This window comes from Ixodes scapularis, unplaced genomic scaffold (genome assembly GCF_016920785.2).
Source record: "Ixodes scapularis isolate PalLabHiFi unplaced genomic scaffold, ASM1692078v2 PGA_scaffold8__174_contigs__length_109621045, whole genome shotgun sequence".
Classification (NCBI taxonomy): Eukaryota; Metazoa; Arthropoda; class Arachnida; order Ixodida; family Ixodidae; genus Ixodes; species Ixodes scapularis.
Genome location: NW_024609883.1, coordinates 62,421,300 through 62,435,823, shown reverse-complemented (window position 1 = coordinate 62,435,823; position 14,524 = coordinate 62,421,300). Strand labels below are relative to the sequence as shown.

The window sequence follows — 14,524 nt, the reverse complement described above, 5'->3', positions numbered from 1 at the left end:
AAGACAAAAAGAAGAATTAGAACCAGTTGATGTTTCATTACGTTCCCCACCAACGACTCTGACACAATCGATTAGAAGGGAACAAAAGAATAAACTCTGGTGATCTGGAAAACACTACTTCCGGCAGAGAAGGACACAATAGACGTTTATTTATTTATTTGTTTACCTATTTATTTATTTACTTTGAAGATATTGCCGGTCCACTTTTGAAGGGAAAGGCATAGTGTAAGCAAAACAATAAAGATAATTATAAAAGCAAGTAAATACAGATAAACATCTAGTAAACAAAGAGTAAGCAGTTTAGACCTTGGTGTACATTCTTACGAAGAAAAGTTAATCAAGTTCACTAGAAAATGTACCAAAGAGACAATTCCCGTCACGATGTGGAGCAACTCGTTGCGCTCGTGACAAAACCAGACGAAAGAAGCTCGTTCCACATGAGACGAAAGCAGGTGAATGTCGGCGACATTGATTGCGGGAGCGATTTTGAGCTGGAAGCTATGTAGCACCAAGGTCTTGTGCAAGCACCTTATTGTTACTAATACGAAGTGACGGCTAACTGCTGCCAGAATTTGGCTCCGTTGATCGTAGGGGATGGTGTTACCTGCCCAGCCATCAGACTCGCTCTACGGTGAAGGCGAACATAGTCACGGGTGGCTGGAACGCGTTGAGATAGGGACAGGTCGTAGGCCTTCTAAAAACAGCTCTTTCATGAACAGAACGTCAAAGGTTGCGCCCGGTCGACCAGAAGAACTGCGATGGACGCTTGCATCTGTATTTTTTTAATGCCCGACGTCGCTCACCTAGACTATTACGAGAGAACAATTGTGTTCTTATTTTTTTTTTCTGAATGATATGGCTCGGAAGATGCTCCTCGCCTAACAGGACCTTGCTGGCAAGCCTCGGCAGCTTCTTACTGGAACAAACCAGCCAAGCGGGACGCCGTTTACCGCATCATGACCAGCGGTCAGCCCGCTAGCGCTAGGTTCCGTCTACTCGCGCAGCAAAAGAGCCATCGCACAGCAAGAGTTCCGGTTCACATGATCAAGATCGGCGCTGCTCGCCCATTCTCCAGTAGCTGTTCATCTCCCCTCCTCCTCGTCTCGAAAAACAAGCAGGCAATTGGCGACCCTGCGATGACTATCGCAACTCAAACTTGGTGAAACTTCTCGACCGCAGCCGATCTCTCCTACACTGTCATCGCGTCTGGTACCAACGTAAATTTTTATGAACTCGATATCTTGAAAGGAAAACGAAGAAGACACGCGGAAAAGAAGGTGCGCCGGGTCAACTCAGCCTAAAATGATGAAATTTTGTGCACAATAGTTTTGACGTAATCGAGAATGAAATCAAGATGAGACATTGATTGCTGCGTCATCCGAACGCTGCGTCATCCTTCGGTTAGGCCTCGTGTCCAATCAACGAGTCGAATGACATTTGGTGTCGGGCTCGCGTCCTATTGCATGGTTGGCGTCATCTTCCTGTGATGTCGTTTTATGAAATAAGAGGAACATGTTCATTGGCCTTGATTATTCTGGGTGGTGTTTGCCAGGCACCCTATTTTAATACTTACAGTAAGCAGAAGAGCTCAGCAGGTCTATCCAATAACTGTCCCGGTACCAAAGGGCTGCTAGTACGCACATTTTTGTGCTTGCATATACTGCTAATACGTATCTTTAAAGAAGCAAGGGTAAAAGCACAGGCGAGCTGGTGAAGAACTTCCATCGTAAACCGGAGACACGGAAAAATAAAAAAAAACGGACAAAACAACAACAAGTCTCAAACAAAGCTTCTAGTTTATTTGAACACCTCCGCTCTTATATATACACCACAACCCTCCTCTCCAAAGATCGACACACCTCCTCTCCACTCCATCAACGACATCTCAAACTGAACCAATGACACATGCTACCTCCCTTCCTTTCATACCAACCAAAAACTGACCCAGACGACCTCCTTTCCAATCCATGATAACAGGCACTCAAACAACAAACCCTGCTAACGATGAAAACACCCCACCCCCCCCAAAAAAAAAAAAAAAGAAGATAGATTTTTCGGAAACGACCAGCCACAGCCGATAACAGGCCTATCCAACAGACACGGTGTTAACATTCAAACACCCCTCAAAAAAAAAAATTTTTTTAGAGACACAGAAAGCGTTTCAGTTCACTTCCGAAAGCCAAGGACGGTGTGCTGACACAATTGCCACGCTCCAAAATACACAAAGTGTCCCTCACAACTCTCCTACCATTTTCTTTCTCTTTATGCAATACCTGGGTATCCTCCCACTCAGGCTGACAGTGATTGCAGTCTACAACATGTTTAGCTATTTCTGAATGCTGCGCCTTGTCTTTTACCGCCCTTTTATGTTCCAGCAACCTTTCATTCAAACAGCGACCAGTTTGACCTACATAAGACAATCCACACCGCAACGGAATGTCGTATACCACTCCTACTTGACAAGTTAAATCAGGGTTTTGGTGTATCTTTAGGCAACCCTGACGACCACCCGAAAAGGGGGTTAAGCTTTCCAATTTATGTTGTGCCTTGAAAACTAAATTTACTCCGAACCTCTTGGCCACTGACTTCAAATTGTGAGATATTCCATGATAGTAAGGCACACAAACCACATTTTTCACAACCGGTTTTGCCGGTTGTGAAAATCATGGATTATCTCACAATTTGAAGTCAGTGGCCAAGAGGTTCGGAGTAAATTTAGTTTTCAAGGCACAACATAAATTGGAAAGCTTAACCCCCTTTTCGGGTGGTCGTCAGGGTTGCCAGGTCTTTGAGCTCCAACCCGCCAAACGTCTACGAGATATAGCCCAAAAATAGCCAAAGGTCGATACAGCAAAATAGCCCAAAAATAGCCCAAAAAAACTTATCATTTGAAACGTTTCTTTTTAGCAGAAAAGACACATATTACATTTTATCCATCAAATTCCCCAGATATGACGTCCCTTGCACGTTCGGCGAACTTCTTGAAACGCTCGTACAAGCGCATGACAACATACCTTCCACTATATTGGGACGCTTTTTACTGTACACGTTTGCAAGTCCGGTCTCAGGGCGCCGCCATCGTTCTCCGTGGGGTGCGCTCTTGGGCGCTGCCATAATCCGATTACGACGCCTTAGCAAGGCTTCGTAATCGGGTTATGGCTCGTCCAGAGGCTCTGGGCTCGCCCAAGCACACCCCAGCCAAGCAAGATGGCAGCGCCCTGAAGCCGTACTTGCAAACGTGTATGGTGACCAGAATGACGTCACGGGAGAACCATGCAGAATTCAGACAACCTAAAGAATGCGCAAAACAGGTGCTGTTAAGGCCACAAGGAATCACGCCGTCACTTGTTGAGATGGAGTAATAACAGCACATGCTTGCATTCGGAAGGAAACAATTGCACAAGGCGCGCAAAAAGAAGACGAATTTGTTTGCTGTAGCAAACTTATCAGGGTTAAGGGACCGAAGCGCCAAATGTTCACGCAACTTACTCTAAAAATACATTCGAACCTATAAACCCAAGTGCTTTCAAGCATTTTTGTTCCAGCACAGGTCAGAAATTGCCCAATGCGCAGGTCAGAAATAGCCCAATGCACAGGCTAGAAATAGCCCAATACTAGCCAAATAGCCAACTACCATTTTTTCCCGCCAACTGCAAATAAAACTAGCCCAATTTGGCTATTTATAGCCCACCCTGGCAACCCTGGTGGTCGTCAGGGTTGTCTAAAGAAACACCAAAACCCTGATTTAACTTGTCAAGTAGGAGTGGTATACGACATTCCGTTGCGTTGCGGTCTTATGTAGGTCAAACTGGTCGCTGTTTGAATGAAAGGTTGCTGGAACATAAAAGGGCGGTCAAAAACAAGGCGCAGCATTCAGAAATAGCTAAACATGTTGTAGACTGCAATCACTGTCAGCCTGAGTGGGGGGATACCCAGGTATTGCATAAAGAGAAAGAAAATGGTAGGAGAGTTGTGAGGGACACTTTGTGTATTTTGGAGCGTGGCAATTGTGTCAGCACACCGTCCTTGGCTTTCGGAAGTGAACTGAAACGCTCTCTGTGTCTCTAAAAAAAAATTTTTTTTTGAGGGGTGTTTGAATGTTAACACCGTGTCTGTTGGATAGGCCTGTTATCGGCTGTGGCTGGTCGTTTCCAAAAAATCTATCTTCTTTTTTTTTTTTTTTTTGGGGGGGGGGGTGTTTTCATCGTTAGCAGGGTTTGTTGTTTGAGTGCCTGTTATCATGGATTGGAAAGGAGGTCGTCTGGGTCAGTTTTTGGTTGGTATGAAAGGAAGGGAGGTAGCATGTGTCATTGGTTCAGTTTGAGATGTTGATGGAGTGGAGAGGAGGTGTGTCGACCTTTGGAGAGGAGAATTGTGGTGTATATATAAGAGCGGAGGTGTTCAAATAAACTAGAAGCTGTGTTTGAGACTTGTTGTTGTTTTGTCCGTTTTTTTTTTATTTTTCCGTGTCTCCGGTTTACGATGGACGTATCTTTAATAGTTTTCTTTTATTTTTGGAGAAGCTATGTATTCCGACCAATTTTGCAACAAACGCGACTATATTGATGATCATCAATCCGATTTGAAGGTGGTCTAGATGAAGGAAACATATTCAGAAAAATCGGCATGAAACCTTACCACAGCAGTTCGGTTGCCATGTTGCTCGAGGTGCTGTTTTACAGCCTGGTACAGTGACATCTCTGGCACGGCTTCCGAAGGGTAAGGGGAATAGACGATTCCATTTTCAATCCTTGCCTTCAGTGTCATCTTTTTAAATAAGGGTTAGATTGACCTGGATCAAGAAAATACACATTTTTTGTTTAAATATTTAAGTGCTAATGAAACCCACAATTTTATCATTGATTGCGTCATGCGTGCGTGGCAAAGTCAGGACACATTCGCGGGCCTCAACTTATTCAATTATTGATTATGCTGAGGAATGCAAAGCCGGATGTTCACGTGAATCATTGAAACATTTACAGCTGTATTTCGGTGAATAACGTCATATCCAAAACTGCATTGTATACACAATTGCGTATTTTCGACACCTTTTTCTACTAGAAAACTCTGATAAATTAAGTCACGTGATGTGACCAGACTACATAAAACCTGGTCATGCGACGTCACTGCGGTAGATCGTAGTGTCACGCAACTTGATTACGTGACAGGGACGGTTTCAAGTTATATAGTCAAGTGACGTCATGTGGCTCAATGTCACGGGACACCTTGACGTCAAGTAACCTCACGGCACGCGGCGAGGTCGTTGCGTTAGGTCGTGGTGGCGCGTCACGTCGCATCACGTGGCACAGTGTCAGGTGACGTTCCAACGTCACTTTCACACCACAGCTTAACACTCAACATTACTAGATTAAAAAAAAAAATTTTGTTTGGTACCTTGACGTTTTATGACGTTACGGCTTCGAAACTGCGGGTCGCGTGAGGCCGCGACATGTCGCGCAGGCTGCGTAGTACGGATGAACATAAACTTTTAGCTAGCTGCAGCCAGAATCCAATTATACATTCATAAACAGTGAGTATCCCGTGCGCGCATGCCTAAAATACAGCACCTCCATGACCTCATGCAGGTAGCAGGATGGTCTAACTCAAACAACAGCGTATAGCGACTCGTCTCCAAAAACTACGATAGAGAGACCTCCACTAGACCCTTTTTCGAAACCCCATCGAGCAACATTGGCGGTCGCCATTTTATGCGTACCAAGCGTGTGATGTATGGACACCCTATGCAATACATGCACAGGGTGTCCATACAATGGCGGGCTCGTACAGTTGGCGCATCAGCTACTCGATGGAGCGCACCTTTCGAAAGGGTTCTATTCAAGAGCCCACCACCCATACTCTCGTTTCGAAAATAGCAAATGTCTCTATGCTAGATACCATACACGATGCTACGAATATACGTACCAGGAACTTCGTGCACTCTAGAAAGAATCTGGAATCGGAAAGATCCAGTCGATTCCGCCGACAAGCCAGCAAGCGCTAAAAAAGGGGGTAGTACGAACAAATGTTCATAAGTTGCGATCAAAAAATAACAGCTTTACTTTAACGCTCTTGTTTTCAAAGAACGCCATACAGCTGTTTAGAAAAAAAAAGTAGGGTGATATGGAGAGCTGCCATATCTGTCGTCCGTAATTGAAGTATATACCAAAAAAGAAGTTCGTACGAATGAAGTCGTATCACATGAACAAAAAATACCATCTGTATCATAAAATATACCTCGAGTGGGATATACGCATCTCCCTGTCGTTAACTTGCAAGCGATGTCAGCAAAAAAAAAAAAAAAGCCTAAATCGGTGTCCTCGGTCGTAGCTAGAATACCGATTTAGGCAGTATTGGCCAAGTGAATGACAGCCTTATATACATACTCTATACATAAAAGGCTGGCATCGGTATACCTAATGACCAAAATTCTCGGTGTAAGTTTTAATCAAAAAGTTATTATAGCCAGTGTTGGGTAAAGTACATCTAAAAGGTGCTTCAAGTAAAGTACAAAGTAAATGAGACGTGGTGCGCTTCAAGTGAAGTAGTAAGTGCACTCGGTGCAATGTATACTTGAAGTAAAGTGATATAAATACAATGGTACTTCCAAACAATCTTTCATGGTGCTCTTTCATTTCCATGTACAGTGATTTTGTAACTGGTATGCATTGCCAAAGGTTAATCAGGGGTGCATGACCTTATTTCCAAAACAGATGCGAATATTTGATAAAGCCAAATGGCCATAGAGTAGTTTTTCTCGGGATTAGATCCGAATACAGATGTCCCGCTTCTCAATTTGGCGCCGCTTGCACTGGCTAGTTGCACCCAAGGGGGTTAAATGTACTATGAGAGAGCATGACATCAGCCCCGTACCTTCCGCAAGCAATCTTCTTAAAGAGAAGTGTCCTCTCCTTAGTAAAAAAAAATAAAAAAATAAAAAAAGAGCAGTGAGTGTGCAAGCGAGCTGGTGATAATTCATCATATTGTGACACCTGAGATTGGGGTAGGAAAGATTAAGCAACTTTCAAGTCCAAGAGAAAGGAAAAAGGGAATGTCTCAAAACATTGTGGCGTTCTCTGTTGTCTTTTTCTTCGACTTAAGAGTTTAATTTCTCCGCACCACAGTCTCAAGTAGTACATTATAAATAATTATGCTCTCCTAATATTTTAAATCTCCTCGTTTGCGCTGACCTACCGAGAAGTAGCGAGAGTTCCGGAGCAGTGCCAGCAGCGCTACGTACACTGACTAAGATGGCCGTCATGGTCGTCTCCGGATTGCGGCACCCACGCCGAACTACAGTAGCGAAACCACGCGGAACTGTGTCGACGTTTTTAGCGTTATGGAAATCGCAGGAACTGCGTCCAACACAGGCAGGTTTTGTTGCCTGCTTCCTGGGTGCCTTCCGTGCTGAGTTCGGTTCTGTTTTCCAATGCCGAGTGCCAACCGGCGTTCAACGTGGTTCTGTATTTCTGCGTGTCAGCAACATAGCACCAACATCGTGATGGCAGTGTTGTGGGTTGTGAACAGAAGACTGGAATTATCGGCGATGTTACCGTATGTTCTCGTGTCAGTGGTGTAACAAGAAGATGAGATGACGTAAACTGTCGGGCATTGATGACGCTGGTCGGGACGTGATCGGGGGGGAGGGGGGGGGGGGCGGGGTGTCGCAGGTTGACATTCCGCTTTCCATTAAAAAGTTTAAGACCACTCGAGGGATTAGGCACGTGCGATCGATCGACTTAGGGATAGTCATGTTGGAACGCTGGTCTGAACAGTAAGCTCCTATCGTACAGTGGCCAATGGGACTGTCAGTTGTCTCCTCGCCGAGGGCGATTGCGCTCTGGGGAAAGGACTTAACAGTACAAAATTATGACGGAAAGTACATATATTTACAGTGTGGAATTTTAGCAATAAAAAAGAATAGTAAGGAAAAATCCAAAAAAAAAGCTACCCTTTATTTTGCTGTTTAAATACACTACTGTTCCTCGAGAAGCTGCCTTTTAAGTGGCGCGCTGGGATGAGCGCTTGAAGTTTTCGAGCTCGCCACGGCGTAGCTCCGTACACTAAACACCTGCCGCAAGTCGCGGCTTTGATTGCATTTATGTTGATCAAAAAGCGATTTCTCTGCCCGTGAAGCATCACTTCCAGCTGAGTGAATATTCGCTCTGCAGAAATTAATTAAAGACGGCAATTGCAGCCAAATAGAAAAAAACACACACTACAATAGAAATACAGGCTATATACGGCGTGCCGTATGGGGAAACAAACTGGCTTCGAACCGCACTGGAGCGGCTTGATTTATATGCTTTCAAATAATTACGGCATGATCGAGCGTTTACTTTTTAATAAGAAATTCTTCCCTTGAGCAATTCAAAATACTCTCAGAGGTATGACATTCCTGGAAAAAAATGAACATGCTGGGAATATTGTTTATTGCTTAGGGAGTCATCGAGAAATTTCGTACGTTTAAAACGAGCAGTATAAAAGACGGAAACGTAGAGCTCGGGTCTAGTGTTCGGGTTAGCGTGCCGTTGTATTGATGTTTGTATGTGCCTTGTATGTGTGTGCGCTCAATGTATATTCACCTGATGCTTGTAGTATGCGTAATGTGTCTACACGTGTGTATAGGAGGGGTTCCTGAAGATCCCGATGCGCTATGGTGGCCTGAGGAAATAAAAATATTTTCGGTGGTACCTAGTGCCACCTAGCTAGCTACTTGCAATTACTCTGCTTGACCCTGCCATCTGGTGGCAAGCGATTTAACCTTCTTTCACGCTACGCGATCAACAGCGGCTTCGAGTTTGTTCTTTTGAGAGCGGCTTTAGGTTCCGCGGATTGGTTTTCCATTCCTCCGTGATGTGCGGTTGACGAAGGATTTGTGACTCGAGGAACAGCTAAGGTAAGACTTAAAGGGCGCGAAGTAACTAGGTATCGGTTGTCTCCGTTTAACATCGCAGCGCTGACGACGAGAAGACTTAGTAACTGCTTTCGAAACGGAAGTTTCTGTACCTGCGGGGGGAATCTGGCTTCGGAAATAAACACAGCTCGCGGACAGCTCGTGTTACGGTCTTATTTGCTGCTCCTCTCGTCCCGTACAAGAGACGTAGCGTCCTCGTTAAGCCTCACTGAGCTAGATTTGCTCGATTCAGGGCCGCCATAATGAGATGCAGGGAACGGAGGAACTAAGTTTCTCCCTTTCTAAAGGAACACAGGTTAAGACCGTTCGTGCCCTTAGGGAGGACTATCGATACCCTTTTTTCTAAGAGTGAGGGGCGTTGCCTTTTGTATCCCTTGGGCGCCGCCGGCCAGTGTTTATTCTGCCCAGTGGCGGCTGTTCGAGGGGGGGCAAAACACATCCCTTGCCCCCTCCCCCCCCTACCCTAAGAACTGGGAGGGGGGGGGGGGCGATCAAGCGCCCCCCTTGCCCCCTTTGGTTGGTACGCCCATGTCCGTCGGGCATCACCTCGTAGTTCAGATCCCCAAGTCGACGAAGCATTTTGTAGGCGCCGATGTACCGCTTTAATAGCTTTTCGCTGGGACCACGGCGGCGGATAGGTCTCAGCGCCCACACTCTGTCTCCGGGCTGAAAGTGGAGGTCGCGACGACGAAGGTTGTAGCGGCCATCGTCGACACGTTGCTGGTCATGTGTCCGGAGTCGGGCGAGCGGGCGGACTTCTTCGGCCCTTTGCGCAACAACCTGGGCGTCGTCGATCCCAGCGTCAGCTGGCTCGTGGAGCCGCATCGCGTCGATCATCGTCGTTAACTTGCAACCATGTACCAGCTGGAGTGGAAGGTGTTACACCGGTTGTTTCTAGAACAGAAGTGTTGTAGGTGAACGCGACGTAGGGAAACACCTCGTCCCATGTTTTGGGCTCTACGTCGACATACGTGGATATCATGATTATGATGCACTGAAATGCAAAGGTGCAAGCGATTGCCGCGCTAAGCCGCTACGTCAGCCCGTTCGTCTGCGGGTGGTATTCCGTGGTGCGACGATGACTGGTGTGGCTGAAATGAAGAATTTCTTGAGTTAGCTGCGCCCCGAACAATGATTACCGATCTGTAATGAGGACTTGAGGAGTACCCCGTCGTAGGACGACGGACTTGACGAAGAGCTTGGCTACTTCTGCAGCAGTCCCCAAGGGAAGGGTTTTGTCTTGGCGTATCGAGGTAGATAATTAGTGGCAACGATTATCCAACGGTTTCCAGGGTTGACTGAGGAAAAGGACCATGCAAGTAGATCCATTCCGATCTGCTAGAACGGTGCATTTGGCAGAGGATTCGGCTGCAGGAGACCTGACGGCTTCGTCGGCGGTTTCTTGCGTCGCTGGCACTCGCGACATGATTGTGTCTAGAGGCGGTCGGTTTTGGGGAGCTTGGGCCAGTAATACATATGCGAATACGGGCCAGTGTCCGGCTATAACCAAGATGTTCGGACGTCGGGTTGTCGTGGCAGGCTTGAAAGATCTCCTCTCGAAAGTCGGTTGGGATTACCAGCTGCCACGGCGAGTTGTTGTCCCTGAAGTTCTTCTTATGAAGTGCACCTTGGCAAATGGCGGAAGTCGGCAGGGCTCTCGAGAAGACACGGGGGATAGTAGCCCCTCGTCCTTCGAGGTGCTTGATTAGCGCGCGCAGCTCAGGATCGTCTCTTTGGAGTCCTGCCATGTCGTCGGTGATCACTGCGCCTAGGAAGCACTCATCATCATCGTCGTCGCCGCTGCCGGGAGGTGTCTACAGGTGCTGTGAAGAGGCAGTCGGCGTCGCTTTGTTTGCGGCCTGACTTGTAGACCAAAGTCCTGTTGAACCCCTGCAATCGGAGACTCCATTAAGCAAGTTGTCCTGAAGGGTCTTTGGGGTTCGCCAGCAAGCAGAGCGGGTTGTGGTCCGTGACTACGTGGAACGGGCTCCCATAGGAGTGCGGACAAAGCTTCGTGATTGCCCAGATGACCGGAAGACATTTTTTTTTCAGTTGTGGATTAAATTTTCTCCACCTTGGATAGTGCCCGACTTCCCTAGGCGATGACTCGCTCGGTGCCTTCTTGCACTTGAACCAGTATTGCTCCAAGTCTTGCGTTACTAACGTCCGTGTGAATCTCGGTTCCCTCATCCTGATCGAAGTGTCCAAGAACACGAGGAAGGTGGAGTCGTCTCTTCAGGAGGTGCTGAAACATCGTGCCGTGTTGCCCGTTCCGGCGACATGGCGCTGATCTGTGGTAAAGTCGGAGATGTACGAGTAGTGGCGAATTTTTGAGGTGGAATAGGAATTGTGATTTCCCGCGAATGCGTAGGTCAGGGGCTTGTGGTCAGTTAGCAGGTGCTAAACTCGTGTTTCCAAGAAGTACCGGAAGTGCCGAACGGTCGCATAAATTGCGAAGAGCTCGCGTCTAAACGTGCTGTAGTCTGTCACCGCAAGTTCGAGCTTCTGCGAGAAAAATCCAAGCGGATTCCACCCATTTTCGCCGTACTGCTGTAATACAGCCCCAACAGCAACATCGTACGCGTTTACCATGACACGCGTGCTGCATTTGGCGTAGCATGCACGAAAAGCGTGGCATCGGCAAGGGCTTTCTTGGCCGCGATGAAAGTCTCCACTGCGTTGGTGGTCCATGATACTTGTGTCGAAGACTTGCTCGGAGCAGGTCTGTGAGAGGCGGAACGATTTGTGCGCAATGTGGAATAAAACGCCGATGAAAATTAATAAGGTCTGGAAATTCCCGCAGCTTACGTAAAGATGTGGGTAGTGGGAAGTCTCGTATATCTTCCACCTTACATTGGAGAGTTTCGATTCCATCGGGAGTGATGCGGTGCCCTAAATATTCCAAGGCCATCGTACCAAAGGTACATTTCGCCACATTCGTTGTAAGTCCGTAATCGCGGAGGCGTTCGAAGAGCAGACGCAGGTGTGTTGTGTGTTACTCGTTGGATTTGCTCGCGATCAACAAGTCATCCATGTAGGCAAATACGTAAAGAACTTCGTGGATGAATCTCTGAAAGGTTTGCGCATCGTTTCTCAATCCAAAATGCTTGCGTGCTACCCTTGAAAAATTGGCAAGCTGAACTTTGCGTGACACGATAAAAATAAGTACAAGTAAAACTAAAACCGTCCCCCCCCAAAAAAAAAAAAATATATATATATCTGCGTTTATGAAGATATTAATTTGTTTGATTCAAAAATATAATTGGTCAGTGCCTTCAAAGCGCATGACGTATTCTTCATGGAACGGATGACTTGGGAAGAACAAACAAAATACGTCGTGTCGAAACTATGAAGTATCGTAGGCTTAACTTATATTCATCGGCAGATCTTAACTACCAGAATTAAACTTCTCGTGCACAAGAGATGATCATATTTGCGTATAAATTACTGCCATTCAGTAGGAGGAAACACGACCCTCCCAATTTTGAAGAAGATTTACTTACTGCTGAAGAAAATGGTAATACATATAGGTAACGTTCCGTATAATCACCGTTCTGCACCACTTTTTCAAACACATGACATAATGAACATACATAACATGTATGCATTTTGTTTATGTATAATGTATAAACAGGAAGCTAAAAACAAAACGAATTCAGTTAGCTTGCTCATGTAAAAGAACAATCACACATTCCAAACGTCACATTGACATATGGAAAATTTATTCGTGTAAAACGAGTTATGGGGAGCAAATGATGAAACGCAAATTTCCAGAATTGCTCAATGTCTCTAATAATTGAAATATACAACTAGATTCTACATAAAAATATATGAAGATTTTCATTTCTAGCATGAGTATGAATTCATGAGTATCGAGGTGTTATGATTGTGGAGTGTTTATAATCAGTCCCTTGAAAAAACAAAAAACAAAAAAACACCTTGTTGGTATGATTGATAGAGTGTTTTATTTTTGTGCGATGAGCTGTATTGTCTCCCTTTTTGATCTCAACAATGTATAATTCCTGGGAAGGAGGGAGCTCGTCAGGTTGATTTCTTCAGCTTTTTTCCCCCAACCTCCAACATCGCTCGGATGGAAAATAAAGGCATTACATTTGTATACCCCGTTTATGCTCTAGCACGTGCTTTAACAAGCCAAACTATGCCGAGGAGAAACACTTAAAATTAACTTCAACGCAAATAAAACGAGCTAAAGTTGAACAATAGGAGAAACTACTCGGACTCCCGTGAAAATGAATTGTATCAAACAGATCATTAATCCGAACAAAAAGCTGATATATGAATTAGAACTTTCCCTTTTACCCGAGGGCCACTACCACGGCGTACCCTCTTCTCATCACCGCAAAGTCCATGCTAACCGACACCCCGTTTCTTCTTTGTGCCACTGAAACTCTTTAAATCCTTCCGACTGGTCTGAGTCTTGACTTGAAGCCGAAGACTTGGAGGTCTGACTTGATTTTTGGATCTGACGTGGGGACTGGCGGTGAGATGTTTCCGACGCCCGATGTACCTGTAGAAGATCAATGACTGGCCTCGCACTGCTCCAGCGTCCCAAGAATTATTTCCCTCTTTTCGGGTGGTAGAAGTTTGAGCCAAGTCTGATGACCCTCTGTGGATTCGCCTTCACCTTGGACGACTTCTTGGAGCTGTGGCGTCTGCTTTCAGGGTGCCTTTATCTCGATTCTGCTCAATCCGTTTTGGATTCATCGGTGTCCCCTCCAGCTCTTTTGATCGTCGCACTCATGGCTTGAGACCGATGGTTCCCGGCGATGAATATATTTGCGTTCTCCGTTTCTCAGCCAGAACGACAGCTTCTTCTTGTGCGTGTGCTTTTCGAGCTTTCGTGACGCTTTTTGCCGGAAGCGTCGTTGTGAGCTCACAGGACGCAATGGCCAGCGCGGTGCACGAGCAATATAGTAAAAACAAATTGCTAGGATTTTCTACTGGCTCCGAAGATGGAACCAATTTCGAACCATTCAAACGATCTTGTGAACACACTATTTGCTCGTATTGTTGTGCGTTGGTTCGTACACGAGTTTTCAACGTTCGCAAGTCCGTCACTTGTGTGCAGATGAAGTCGCTCACGTAACTGACGCCTTGACATCATGTATTGGCTTTGGTTGCGCTCACCGCTTGTTTGTCCCATGGATTTTGGCTTCCGACGAATACGCAGGGGCGTGTTGTAATAGATGTTTTCAGCGCGATTTTTGCTATTATTGTTCGCTCCACTGAGTTCAGCCATTAGATCCGTGCCTGTATTGACAAGCGTCAAATTATGCACGAGTAACGATAGCAGGTAGAAAAAAACTTCTGACCGAGGTGGCATTTTCAGTGCCTATACGTACCATGCGTGCTTTGCTCGCTTTCGGAATCGACGAACACGTTCGTGTTGAGCTGTGAAGAACTCACGCTGAGCAGCGCGATCTTAACAGCCCAACATTTTGTAAGCAAAAAGCTTCTGGCCGGTGCGATCTTTAGCGTTCGTGCGTATAGCCTGTGCTTTTTCTCACTTTTCGAAACGACGAAAGATCATAGCACTCTGGGCTGTGATTTTGTAAACGTAAAAACGGTTTATAAGAATCTTTCAACATC

The 14,524-nt window shown here is 46.0% G+C and overlaps 1 protein-coding gene across 1 annotated transcript in view; it reads right to left on the bottom strand.

Moving 5' to 3' along the window:
- The window catches only part of LOC115318333 (4-coumarate--CoA ligase 1), a 35,648-nt gene extending 30,881 nt beyond the window's left edge, over window positions 1-4,767 (bottom strand). The window contains exon 1 of the mRNA XM_029978043.4: window positions 4,639-4,767. Coding sequence (XP_029833903.2) covers window positions 4,639-4,767 — 129 coding nt within the window. The remainder of the gene's footprint in view (window positions 1-4,638) is intronic.
- Window positions 4,768-14,524: the final 9,757 nt, after the last annotated feature.